At 39.3% G+C, this 13,573-nt stretch overlaps 1 protein-coding gene across 1 annotated transcript; it reads right to left on the bottom strand.

The window, feature by feature from the left end:
- Positions 1-1,577: 1,577 nt before the first annotated feature.
- Positions 1,578-2,276, bottom strand: LOC110866601 (cell surface glycoprotein 1-like). The gene is made up of 2 exons (XM_022115744.1): positions 2,086-2,276; positions 1,578-1,998 (listed from the first exon to the last, which is right to left on the bottom strand). Exons 1-2 carry the CDS (start codon positions 2,274-2,276, stop codon positions 1,578-1,580), a joined length of 612 nt encoding a protein of 203 aa, XP_021971436.1.
- Between the last annotated feature and the right edge of the window lie 11,297 nt (positions 2,277-13,573).

A 13,573-nucleotide genomic window follows, 5' to 3' on the forward strand; every position in this document is an offset into this window, starting at 1 on the left:
CGAGTAGCGAATCTTGTGAATGAATAGACATTCGATGTCTTTCGCTGAGCAATTAACTAACCACATCGGGTCGTAAACATGAATATCTCTCAACTCTCCACCAGCTCTGTACGTGATTATTGCCTCGGTCGTTCTGCAACTGTAAACCCAATGAATAAAGCCTTTATAAAATTCCAGCTCCATTTCTGGCATCAGAATTGTCTTCATTATACGCGGAGGCTTCACATTCAGAATAATTTCTACAGCCCCAGTTTCCGGATCAACTCTCTGAACACGCCTTGGACGATGAGGCTTCCACTTTCGAAATGACTTTAATTGTTCATATTTGATGTAGCCCCACATCGCGGTATCATTCTTTCTCACCTTTTAATCCAATACTCTCACCTTTGCTAATTCATCAACGTCCCACCACGGTAATGACATTATGTCATATAAACGTGCAAAATACTGGACGCCATATTCTCTTCGAATAGCATAAGCGTTAACTTGCGGAAGAAAACCCCAACTATTAATATCGCCAAGCGAAACATTTCGATCTCGTTGGAAGAACTTTAGCGGCCTCTTGAATTTTCTTTCATGAGAATCTTTAAACCATTTAGAACGATCAATTTCTTCAACCTTTGATTGACCTTCTTTATCAACATTAGATTGGCCTTCCTGCTCAGCTTCTTTCCTCAAACATTCAAACGCATTATCATTCACCGCTTTAGTCACCTTTTGACGTAATTCATCTCTATTCTCAGCAGCAAAGAACTCCATTAACGTTGGAAGTTTCGAAGTATCTTCAGGAACCTCTTCATTATCTGAACATTCTTCAACCTCAACTCTATCGTAGATATCAGCATCTTCAACATAATCGTACTTATAATCTTGCTGTTTATTGATATCAAACGATTCTAAGTCCTCTTCGAAGTCGAAGGGAATTTCAGGGTTTACATTTTTAAGCATTTCTTTATATTCTTCTAGACGCACAAACAACGGCTCATGATGCTCAACAATCTGCGTCTTCATTGATTGTCGTTCAACAAATCTTCAACGACTTTTTCATTTGAGGCTTCAGTCACTCTAACACCTGAACCTCCTGCAGCGTCATCATCATCATCACCTTTAGAACTGTGACTGCTCGCAGAATATACAAACTCATCCTCATCATCATCTTCATCATCCTCTTCATCTTCGCCACCAATTAATTTAGGCGTTGGAGTTTCTTCTTCGAATAAGCCAGGAACAACAGATATAGGCTCAGGATTATCTATTACCATCGAAGGTACAATAGACATTTCAGGCACAACTGAGCTTCCTGCAGCCCCTTTACCCTTATCTTTCATCTGCCTTTCCATTTCTGCTTGACGTTCAGCACGCAGATCTTCTACCTTTAACTCTTCATATTTCTGTTCCACTGACGTCTCTAACATGCTTTCCACAACTCTATTCAGCATGTAAAACTTATGTTCATGTAGCGCTTTAGCAACCGTAAGTTCTTTATTTTTCAGCTTATAGTATTCATTTTCACTCTCTCGACGATTCTTCTCTTCTTCTAATTCAGACACTCGAACTTTCAGAATGTCGATTTCCGTCTAATCAGCTTCAACTTTCTGTGTCAACACTTTGTTTTCACCTTCCAACTTCTGCACCCTACCAGCAAGAGTCTTTTCTCTATCAGCAATCTTTTTGCTTTCAGCCGCCAACTTTTTATTCTCTGCTATCACATCCTCAATTCTCTTTTCCAATTTCAACACTTGCGAATTGTTTGCAAAGTCAAAATCAACGTCTAGTAGATTATCTTGCGGTATCGGAAGACCTTTACTCGAAGAACCAGGTTGTACTTGGGTGAGTGGAGGTGTGCCAAAGAGATCTTGCGAAGTATAATATGGTTGTTGTGGTGGTGGTGTTGATTGAGAAATAGGAGATGGTTGTCGTTGCGGAGTAGGTTGTTTGGGTGGTGTTGAGTGTGATGGAGGAGTAGGTTGTCTTGGTGATTGTTGTGGTGTTGGTTGTCTGGGAGGAGATTGATGTATTGGAGATTGTGGAGGTGTTGGTTGACGTGGAGGTGTTGGTTGACGTGGAGGTGTAGGATGCGTTTGCATGATCTTCTGAGGGCGCTTCGACACTTTAATCTTTGGTGTAGTTCTCTTTCGATCAGCAGCTTTCTTTTTGCCTCTCGGAGTAGATAGTGACGCTGAAACATGCTCCGGAGAAGGTACATAAGGTGCATCTTCTTTCTCTTCCCTCTTCCTCTTTCTAATCAACTTCTCCTGTTCTACCTCTTCTCTCATTCGTCTTTAACGTTCTTTTGCATCAATCACTTCATATTCAGACGAACTAGAAGAACTAGTAGTGTCTTTATCAACGTCGTCACCTTCAACATCATCTAACACCTTCTCTTTTTCTTTTTGAACATCAGAAGTAACCGTTTCCACAACATTATCAACAAAATATGCTTCTATTGTAAACAAATCTGTCTCAATTACAATGTTTTCAGCACCAGTCATCTCTTGTTCATTTTCAACATTCATCTCAGAGATATCTTCATCAGATTCATCAATTAACATTGTTTGCTTTTTCTTCTTTTGCTTCTTCTTCGGCTTTGAAGAAGAACCTTCACCTTCAGCTATAGGAGTTGCAAATCTACGTCTGCGTCCTGATTCCTTCACATACCACTCGTTCTTGGTTGATTTGAAACTCTGAAGTATTTTCAACTCAACAGCATAAAACGCCTCTTTCATTTCCTCTTGATTTCTCCAATTTTGATGATTTTCCGGATCAGGATCCACATAGTTCGCATCTCTAAGCAATCCGAAGTTTTCAATCACTAAATCAGGCTCTGGATGATTAGGATGATACTTGACCAGGTTCTTCAAAGTGTTGTTAGACATGTGAGCTTGGACAAGAAGATCATCTTTAGTATTTCTATCAATCCCAGGGTATGCGTGATCAATTAACATTTGTACAAAACGCGGATACTTCCAAGTTCTAACGTTCGTCGTGATGTTCTCCGCCATATAGTGAAATACTATATGTGAGAAACTATATTTCTTATTCAACACCAACGCCGTTAGCATGTTCATCTGGTAATCCCCCATCTGGTCATAACTGCCCTTTGTGTGGCTCAGTGTAATCAAAATACAATGAATTAAAAACTTGAATGATTTCTGAAATTTCGACTTCAAATAGTTCCCTGTGTTCAAAGTATTTCTGTATCCCAATCGTAGCATACAACCCTTCACCATACGTTCAGGAAATCTTGTGGGATAGTTGGCCTCGTCAGGAAAATTCATCACTTCGCGAACTAACGCTTCAGTCACCAGTGTTGGTGCAGTTGTCTGTCGACTACATCTTCGTTCGAGTCTTAGAGAGAGAGAAAGACAAGTCGTTACGAGTTTCACTACGAGATTGACTACGGCAATATCTAAGGGGGAGATTGTTGATGCATATTTTGTCTATCGCCTTCGTCAATCCGAGTCGTAGTGAAAAGCCGAGAAGAAATCAAGTGCATATTGTCATATTTAGTTAGAAATGGCAAGGTGGCAAACTTGTAATTAGTGTAAACTTTCATTTAGTTGCCTTGACCATATAAATAGGAGATATGTCATGATTTTAGTTAGACTTTTAGATAGAGATTTGGAGAAGACTTGGAGAAGACTTTCTAGAGAGAGAAAGTAGAGAGAGAAAGCTGTAAAGTCGTGATTCTTGTATCGATCTTGTCAAAGTTAGCAATGGAATCACATTAAAAGTACGTTATCGTGTGTTCGGTCACGTTCGTTCACGGATTCCGCACGTGAAACGTTCGTTACGCAATCGAACGGTGCCAAAACCGGTCCTACAAGTGGTATCAGAGCTAGGAGCTCGATTGCTTGATCAAACACGTCGTTCTCGTACAGATTTGAGCCGATTCAGATCCAATTTCGTCGATTTCTTCACTTTCTACTTGTTTCTTACGTTTTTTACTGAAAACGTCAAATTGAACAGGTAAATACGGTCCGTTTCGTCTGATTTTTGAATATGATGTGCGTTTAGACCCGATCTACAACCCTACCAAGTTTCAGCTCGAAACTCCAAGCCGTTTTGGAGAAATCTCGATTTTTCGGTCCGAATTCGCAGCTGTGGATCGCTTTTTGAACAGCTGGATCGCTTTTGTGACATTTTTCCAGGATCGCTCCAAATCTTCATGTGAACCGCTCGAAATTGATGTCTGGATCGCTCGTAATTAATCTTCTGAACCGCTCATATGTCATCACCTTAAACTTCTGAATCGCTTATTGGTAAACATCTGAACCGCTTATGTGTCAGATCGTGGATCGCTTATGTGTCGTCTTCTTCACGTGAGGTTCTGAAAAGGAAATACAGGTTGTTGACATTTGCAAAAGGTTGTCGGCTAAAGTGGTTATTGGAATAGGGTTCAAGTACATGTGAAAAGAACAGTTCTACCGCCCATTAAACACTGTCGTCCAAAGATTCCACCTACCCAATCATTTTGACTGGCCTGTTGTTGTTGTTTACTAGCCCACCGCCCAACCCACACTTTTGTCCACCGCCCCACTACTAGCCCACAACTGTTTTAAAGGCCAATCAAATCTTGCCGCCCAACCCATTATCGGCCCACTAAACCCAAAAGCCACCGCCCACTATTTTGTTGTTTGTGCTGCCCAAACAATACCACCGCCCATTAGTCAAATTCGTCTGGGCCGCTCCAAATTACACTTCTGAACCGCTCGAAAGATTAAAAGTGTGAACCGCTCGAAAGTTTCAGCTTGAACCGCTCATATAACATTCATTTGGATCGCTTATTAGGACAGTTTGTTTGGACCGCTTATTCGACAAACTTGTCTGGGCCGCTTATCTGATCAACAGTTGTTTCGCTTATTAGTCAACTAATACGTGTTGGATATTTTGAAAAATGACGATGATATTTGACGAAAAGGAGAATGAGTTTGTTGGAAAAATAAATGATTTTGGGAGATATCGTACGAGGTTTTTCAATCAAGATGATAAACATGTTTGGACTCTTCGACTTGAAAATTTTTCTTGTCAACAGAATGAGAGTTTGAAAGAGATGGAAAAAAGATTCGATTACATGATAGAGAAGTTAAAATCATTTGATATAAATTTGACAGATACTGAGCAGATATTGAAGTTGGAGGCTGCTTTACCTGCTGAATGGGATGATGTTTTAAAGGAGTTAAAACAAAAACCTAAATTCTCGAAATTGCATCCATCTGATTTCATCAATAAACTTCAAAAACGTTATTATAAAAATCTCGATGAAAAGAAGATATTGATGAATAGAGTAAAAGAGAATCTAGAAAAACTGAATCTGGGAAATTTAGATAAAATCAATTTGGATGTGATTACTGAGATTGATAAGAGAATCTGTATATGTTATGGTGCAAAACATAACATGAGATATGATTATAAAAGAGGATGTTATATTGATGAAAATTTAAAACCTCTTGATTTTGTAAAAATTGTTTGTGCAGGTACATACAAGAAGGAAACAAAGGATACTCCAAAGAATGAAGAATCTGTAGAAGTTGGATCTTCAAGTTCAGCATCAGCATGTTCAAAATGTGACAGCTTCAAGACTGATAATGACAAACTCATCAAAGATGCGGAAAGTTTGGCATTGGAGATCAAGAAGTTGAAAGATATGAAGCAAACTGATGATAAACAGATTCTTTTGGTTCAGGAAAATTGTGAAAAGTTGAAAGTTGAAAATGACATACTGTTGGTTGGTTTGAACAGTTTGACATTTGAAAACAGGAAGTTGAAAGGAAATATAAAGGTTTTTGAAAACAAACAGAAATCGTCAGAAGATGAGGATTTCTGGATCAAGCTTGAAAACAAAAACCTGAAAGCCAGTGAATCAAAATTTCAAGAACAGATAAAAATTTTGGAAAATGAAAAGACTGTTCTTGAAAATTTGAAAAATGAAAATGAAAATTCAATCAAGTCTCGTCTTAAAAGAATATCTAAGCTTGAAGACGAAGCTAAGAGTTCAAGGATCAAGATTGATGAACTTGAAAAGAAATTGATCAGTTTTGCGACTAAATCTGACAAGTTAAATATTCCTTGTCCAAAACCGATCAATTCAGTTCCAATAAGTGACGATGTCACAAACTTTGACTCTGTCAAAGTTGAAGATTGTGATGAGACACCTGATGATGAAAATGTTAAAAAAGAAAAACAAAAATTGTTTTTAAATTTGAAAGAAAAATTTCAGAAAACTGTTTTGCAATCAACTGAAAAAGGTGAATGTTCTAAACAAAAGCCTTTAAAGAAGAAAGTGGAACAGAAACAAAAAGAGAATAAAAGTTCATCGGGTCGATCATCAAATCAAAAACAAAAAATTCAAAAAGTAAAAAATGAAAATTCAAAAATTGTTGGTAATAAGTGGTGCAGGTCGGACCACAGTGCTTCAAAGCCAAATCCAGCAAAGTTGAGAAAGGAATATCACCAAGCCAAACAATGCTTTGACTTGAGCGTTTGGACTCAAAATGGTGATAGGTACGATAACAGAGTGTGTTACAGCTGCGGCTATCATGGACACATTGCTGTTAACTGCCGGAGTTGGAGTTATGAGACCAGAAGGTGCTACAACTGCAACATCAAAGGTCACATTGCCAGAGATTGCCCAAGGAAATCGAATGAAAGATTGAGGGTTAATTCTCAGAAAATGGCAAAGATTCCAGTCAAAGTCAAGCCCCAGGAACAGAAGGCTCGGAAACCTAAAGTTCCAGTAAAGTCAACTCCAGAAAAGAAAGTAAAGCTTTCACAGGGGCAGAAAGACCGACTGAGGAAGAAGAGAAAGAAAGCGAGAGAATATCTCGAGAAGATTTTGTCCTCGGGTTCACCGGACAAAAAGATTAAAAGTTTTGATGAATCGACTCCCTCAGCCGCAAAAACAAGAAAAAAGAATTCATCAGATACAAATCTGGGACAAAAGAGGAGAAGAAAAAGGAGAAGGTTGGCAATGAATCTGACAGGTCAAAGTCAGACAAGCCACCTGCAGGCAATGATTCTGGTTCGTTAAAACCAGAGGAGCTTTTGGTTGAGGTAAAAAAGGAGAATTCAGGTTTAGCAATGGATGATGCAAATTTTCCACCATTGTTGAACAAGAATTCGAAATCACCCAAGGACCGTCAGGCTTGGGTGAATCTGTTTAAATGAAAAACCTGACTTGCCGGAGATCCCAAGATGGTATCGTGGATCATGTATCGGCACATTTCTTGAGAAAATTTCACTTTGTTGATTTTTCGATTTACATGTGGTAAATCAGGGACATTAATTTGTACTTGATTTTCTACTGATGGTTTAGGATCAAACTGGAAATGATAAATCTTTAAAAGGTTTGAAGAAAACAAGATGATGAGATAACCCCAAATCTACAAATGGTTGGGGGAGTTTTGATTGTTGATTTGGTCGATGATATATAGCTTGTCTGTAATAATCGTTTGTAAACGGGTTCTGATGATTCTGCACTTCACGATTCGGACATTCGCGCTTGAAATGACCTCGTTCTTTGCACTTAAAACAGGTCACCTTTGACTTATCGAACCCTAATTTCTGATCAGGACCTGACAGAATGCTTCTACCCGTGATTTCCATAAAGCATTGTGCTCTTCTAACCAGACTCGCCATGCACCACTTTATATCTATCAGTTCCAGTTCTTCCGGATCGATCTGATCGTAATCCTCTTTAGTCATATCAGGATTACCGATCCTACCAGCGACCAAACCTTCATAAGCTTCCAGAACTGATGCCAGTAACGCGATGTGCTGCTTGGCTGCATTCTCGGTGATTTCATTCCCATTCTTGATGTTAACCGCAATGTTACACTGCACACCGGACACAAACGTCTGTTGATTTGACCCTGTAGAACTTTGAGGAGAATTCTGCTCTGAAACTTTGACATTTGGCTCGTAGTTGGCAAATGGAGTCGACTGACTCGACTGATAGGCATTTGGAGCAGCAGATGAAGTGTTGTCTGCACTGAACCCGGTTTGAATCTTCGGACTCTGAACATTAGTAGCTGCCGGACTATTCTTGTAATACAAAGACACATCCTGTGGCATATTCGCTGAATTCATCTTCTTAATTTTTACCAACTCCAACTCATGAGCTTCAATTTTCTCTATAAACACGCTCAAACTATAGTTCACGAAATCTGAACTATTTTTCAACATCATCAAGTATGTTCCCCATTCCTCGTAGGGAAGCGCATCACATAACTTGTCTATCCACTCCTCATTCGTCTTTTTGATATTCAACCTTCTCATCTCTACCACCAGGTGACAATACCTCTCGATAAGCTGCTTTGTCGATTCACCTTTAATTCCCGTGAATATATCAAATTCTTTCTTTATCAGTGCTTTCTTACTCTTGATCATCGACGCACTGCCTTTGAATTTCTGTTCCAAAGCTTGCCATATCGACTGTGCACTATCATCGTGCTGTAGCAGAACTAGAATATCCTCTTTTATCGCTTGCTGCACGATGCTAACCATCTTCTTTTCTGCTTTGAACTCGACCTGTTCCGCATCTGTAAGACTGGCAATGGTCTTCAACATATTCAACCCGTCTACCGGAGGAACATACTTCCTTTCGATTTTTATCCAGCACTCTAGATGGTTGGCCTGCACCCAGTTTTTGAATCTCCTGGACCATACTGAGTATTCATCCAAACTCATCAATTTAGGAGGTTTCTGCATCGTTCCAAGCTTGTTTTCCAGATTTACATTCTGCATGATGCTAGCAGGACTCTGAGTAACTCCACCACTACCCGCAAACATGTTGTAAAAATCTTGGCTTTCCATTTTCAGTCGTAACGAAGAAATTTTCAAACAGTCTGAATAAGCGAACCACAGTGATCCTATGAGCGAACCAAATCAGGTAACAATGAGCGAGCCCACCAGATGATTTTTGAGCAAACCAGAAAGTGCACTAAGAGCGGACCAGAATGTTGCACTAAGAGCAGACCAGGCGACTGACTTTCGAGCGAACCACAAATGAACACTGGAGCGGACCAGAATTTGCACTTCGAGCGAACCAACAAATGATCTTTGGAGCGGACCAGAATAACTGCTCTTCAAGCGGACCAGACGAGCGAACCAGCAACTAAAACAGACATTTCGAGCGGACCAGAACAAAAATCAGGAGCGAACCAGCACAACTTGTACGTTGGAGCGGACCAGAAAAGCGAACCAGAAGACTGACAAATACGCGGACCTACTTCACGAGGGTTTTTATGTCACTTTTAGGCCGTATTTTGATCTGAATCTTTCAAGGGTTTGTTATTAGTGTATTTTACACCTGTTGTCCAAATTTCAGTCCATTTCCACCGTTCAGACAGTCCAAATCTACAAAAGTCCGTGTAAAAAGCTTCGTATCTAGCAAACTAACTCGCAACTGGCTCTGATACCAATTGTAGGATCAGTTTTGACCCCTCGAGTGAGTCAATCAGAGCTAGTGCTTACTAAGAATGTGGCGGAAACACATTTTCAGTATGATACAAAGAAAAACCGTAAAAGAATGGAGTAAAAACAGAGAGTTCACACTTAAAATACTTTTTCTTCACTTGATAACGCTTGCCGTACGGACAGCAGTTCGACGTGGGATCTCAGACAACATTACAAATGAAATCAGCACAGGGGTATTTATAGACTGCGTGGTCCGCTCATGTGTCATGTCCACAAGAGCGAACCTGACAACTTGGCTGGTTCGCTTTTGTGGACACTTGACACAAAAGCGGACCTACAAACTAAACATCATAAAATTACACTTTAACCACCTGAACTTATACAAAATGACCTATCTGGACCCTATACATTAAACTAGCATTACAAAGACACAGACTTCAGACATTGTGCACCAACAGATCTTCCCAAAAGTAATGCTTTACATCAGCAAAGAATTTTTTTCTTTTGTGATGTGGCCATCCTTTGGCGACTATACCACTAGCTAAGTAGTTAGCATAGTCGACATACCATGGTTCTTGTCTATATTCCACCATTTCTAGGGACTCCGTTGGAAATTTTTCGTTGATTTGCTCGTCCCTGGTTGCCTCCAAAGCTGGGTCTTCTAGGCGTGAAAGATGATCTGCTGCGGTGTTTTATGCTCCTCTTTTGTCTTTGATTTCAATATAAAATTCTTGGAGGAGTAGAATCCACCGAATCAAACGGGGTTTAGCATCCTGTTTCTTGAAAAAGTATCGAATGGCTGCATAATCTGTATAGACTATTGTTTTAGAAAGAACAAGATAAGAACGAAATTTATCAAAAGCAAATACCACAGCTAGTAACTCTTATTCAGTTGTTGTGTAATTTTCTTGTGCATCATTAAGTGTTTTACTAGCATAATAAATTGGGTGAAAATGCTTTTCTTTTCTTTGTCCCAAGACTGCTCCAACTGCAAAGTCACTTGCATCACACATGATTTCGAAAGGTAGTTTCCAATCAGGCGTTATCATGATAGGTGCATTGACTAGCATTTCTTTGAGGGTTAGAAATGCTTGATTGCAATCCTTGTCAAAGATGAAAGGGGCATCTTTTTCAAGTAATTTTGTTAGAGGTCTTGAAATTTTTGAAAAGTCCTTGATAAACCGTCTATAAAATCCGACATGCCCTAAGAAACTTCTGATTGCTCTAACGGAGGATGGTGGAGGTAATCGAGAAATAGTGTCTATTTTGGCTCGATCAACTTCCATTCCTTCGCTTGAGATTTTGTGACCGAGTACTATTCCCTTAGTTACCATGAAATGGCATTTTTCCCAATTAAAGGCGAGGTTAGTTTCCTCACATCGGGATAGCATTCGTTCGAGGTTATTGAGGCATTGGTCGTATGAATCTCCAAAGATAGAAAAGTCGTCCATGAAGACTTCCATTGTCTTTTCTATCATGTCATGGAAGATGGCCACCATGCAACGTTGGAATGTTGCGGGGGCATTACATAGACCGAATGGCATGCGTCGATAAGCAAAAGTTCCATAGGGACATGTGAATGTTGTCTTTTCTTGGTCTTCGGGTGCAATCGGGATTTGAAAGTAACCTGAAAAACCATCCAAGAAACAATAAAATTTATGACCGGATAATCTTTCTAGCATTTGGTTAATAAAGGGCAAAGGAAAGTGATATTTCCTTGTTGCTTCATTTAACCGTTTATACTCTATACATACTCTCCATCCTGTGACGGTTCTCGTTGGTATTAATTCATTTTTTTCATTAGTTATTACCGTCATACCTCCTTTCTTTGGAACTACTTGAACGGGACTTACCCAAGGACTATCGGAGATAGGATAAATAAGTCTGGCGTCACGTAATTTGATGACTTCGCTTTTAACCACTTCTTGGACATTTGGATTTACTCTACGTTGTCGTTGAATTACCGATTTGTAGTCATCATTCACTAAAATTTTGTGCGTGCACATGGAAGGACTTATTCCTTTAATATCTACAAGCTTCCAAGCGATCGCATTTTTGTGTTTTTTCAAAAGTTTAATTAATTTTTCTTTTTCTACACTACTTAGGTTAGACGAAATAATTACAAGAGATTTACCATCCTTGTCTAGAAAAGCATATTCCAAACCTTTCAGAAGTTCTTTGAGCTCAAGAGGTGGGTCTTTAGGAGACTCCTTATTTGGTTGCTCGTTTTGATCAAGAACTTTAAAAGTTTGTTCTATAGCAACCTCTTCTTCAACAAAGTGGTCCATCTTTTCACTTGTATCGGGTGGTTCATCTTCATCTTCAATTAGGGGGTCATTATTGCCAAAAGGATATTTCATTGAGCGCTCAAGATCTATGCTCCTTTTGAATGCCCCTAATTGAAGAGGTAGATTGTTGTAATTCCGGTTTTTCAAAGCTTCGTGAGTTTTTACAAAAGGTCATCCCAACACTAGAGGAGCGTCATCAAGGATGACAAAGTCGGTTGGGATGACCAATTGATTTGTTTGAACCAAGACATCCTCAACTATACCGATTGATTTTATTATTTTCCGATTGGATAGAAAAATGGGTATTTGAAGTGGAGAAAAAAACACTAATACTTAATTTTTCGAAAATGTAATTAGGCATTATGTTAACAAAAAGATCTTTATCAATTGTGACATTACTAATAAAGGAATTTTGAAAAAACATGGAACCGGTGTAATGTTGATTTCAAAAGGGTCTTCTTTTATTAGTGAAGTTTGATCGTTAATTAACTTAATACTTACCGTTTCGTCAATTTTAGTGCTAGTGTTTAACTCTTTTAAAAACTTAGCATGAGTGGGTACTAAACAATGATTTTCAAAAGAAGGTGACAAGAGATTAATTTCTTCAAAATTAGACTCTTCTTGGATTTTAACGTTTTCGGACTCACCTTTTTCATTGTTTAACTCATGTGTCGGTTTTTCACTTATTTGTTCTTCCATTTTTACCTCTTCAACTATCTTTTCTTTATTTAATTCTTCTCTTGCGTGGGACTCCTCTTCCCTTGCGCGAGATTCTTTTATGTATCGCTCGATAGTTTTAAGGTGTTCTAATATCCTATCGGTCACTTCGGTGATAGAGAAAGGATCGGGATTTTCAAAGCTTGAATCCGGTTGTCCGATCCTTGGTTCCTCATAGTACTCATATGAAGTAGATGGTTCATACCGTTGTTCTTCATTGTAAGTATATGATGGATAAGGGTCGTAATTTTGTTCTTCATCGTACTCATATGAGGTGGGTTGTTCATGCCATGGTTCCTCATAATAAGAGTATGAAGGTGGTGGTTCATATCTTGGTTCCTCAAAGTATGAGTATGAAGGCTCATACCTTGGTTCATCAAAATATGAGTATGAGGGAGAAGGTTCATACCTTTGGTCTTCATAGGATGTGTATGAAGTCGATGGCTCGTACCTGGGCTCCTCATAGTGGGTGTATGAAGTGGATGGTTGAAATGAGTTGTAATATTGAACCGAGTGTGGGTTACCACAATTAGTGCAATAGTCTCCCTTATAATCATCCTCCTCATAGGTGTAGTTGTAGCCTCCTGAGTATTGATCCATAAGAATCACTCAGCAGACCACAACAGAGTCTCGGGACCAGAAAACAAAAATAAAAACGGAAACAAAGGCTGGACACGGCCCCGTGTTCAGTGGACATGGCCCGTGTTCAGGGTCTGTATCTGGGCGTCTGAATAAAAGTCACTGGTCTTGTTGAGCACAGGGGCGTGTTTAGTGAGCACGCCCCGTGTTCAGACTCTGTATCTGGGTGTTTTATGAAAAATATGCAGCACGGCCCTGTGTCCAGTGAACACGGCCCGTGTTCAGGCTATTGTAAATGCAAACTAAACTAAAATGCAGAAAAATGTGCGCGCGTTTTGAAAAAGTTTTGACAAACTGATTAGGCCGTCGATTTTAAGCTTTCTTAAAATCCTTGTGTCCCTGGCAACGGCGCCAAAAACTTGATGCGTGAGTAGTGTAATATATTTTAGGTGTATATTTTAAGCCCTTTTTTACACTTTTTAGCCAAGTTTTAAATTTATAAAACACGATATTCACTAACACTAAACGCACATATGGGCAAGTGCACCCATCGTGGACGTAGTATATGTTGG

The sequence above is a fragment of the Helianthus annuus genome, chromosome 7, assembly GCF_002127325.2.
Source record: "Helianthus annuus cultivar XRQ/B chromosome 7, HanXRQr2.0-SUNRISE, whole genome shotgun sequence".
Classification (NCBI taxonomy): Eukaryota; Viridiplantae; Streptophyta; class Magnoliopsida; order Asterales; family Asteraceae; genus Helianthus; species Helianthus annuus.

Bases quoted from the DNA above. Each gene is read 5' to 3' on its own strand.
- LOC110866601 (XM_022115744.1), bottom strand. From the start codon at position 2,276: ATGAGAGAAGAGGTAGAACAGGAGAAGTTGATTAGAAAGAGGAAGAGG. The intron at 1,999-2,085 runs GCAAACGCATCC...ATCTCCTCCCAG, and splicing joins AAGCGCCCTCAGAAGATCAT to ACAACCAACACCACAACAAT.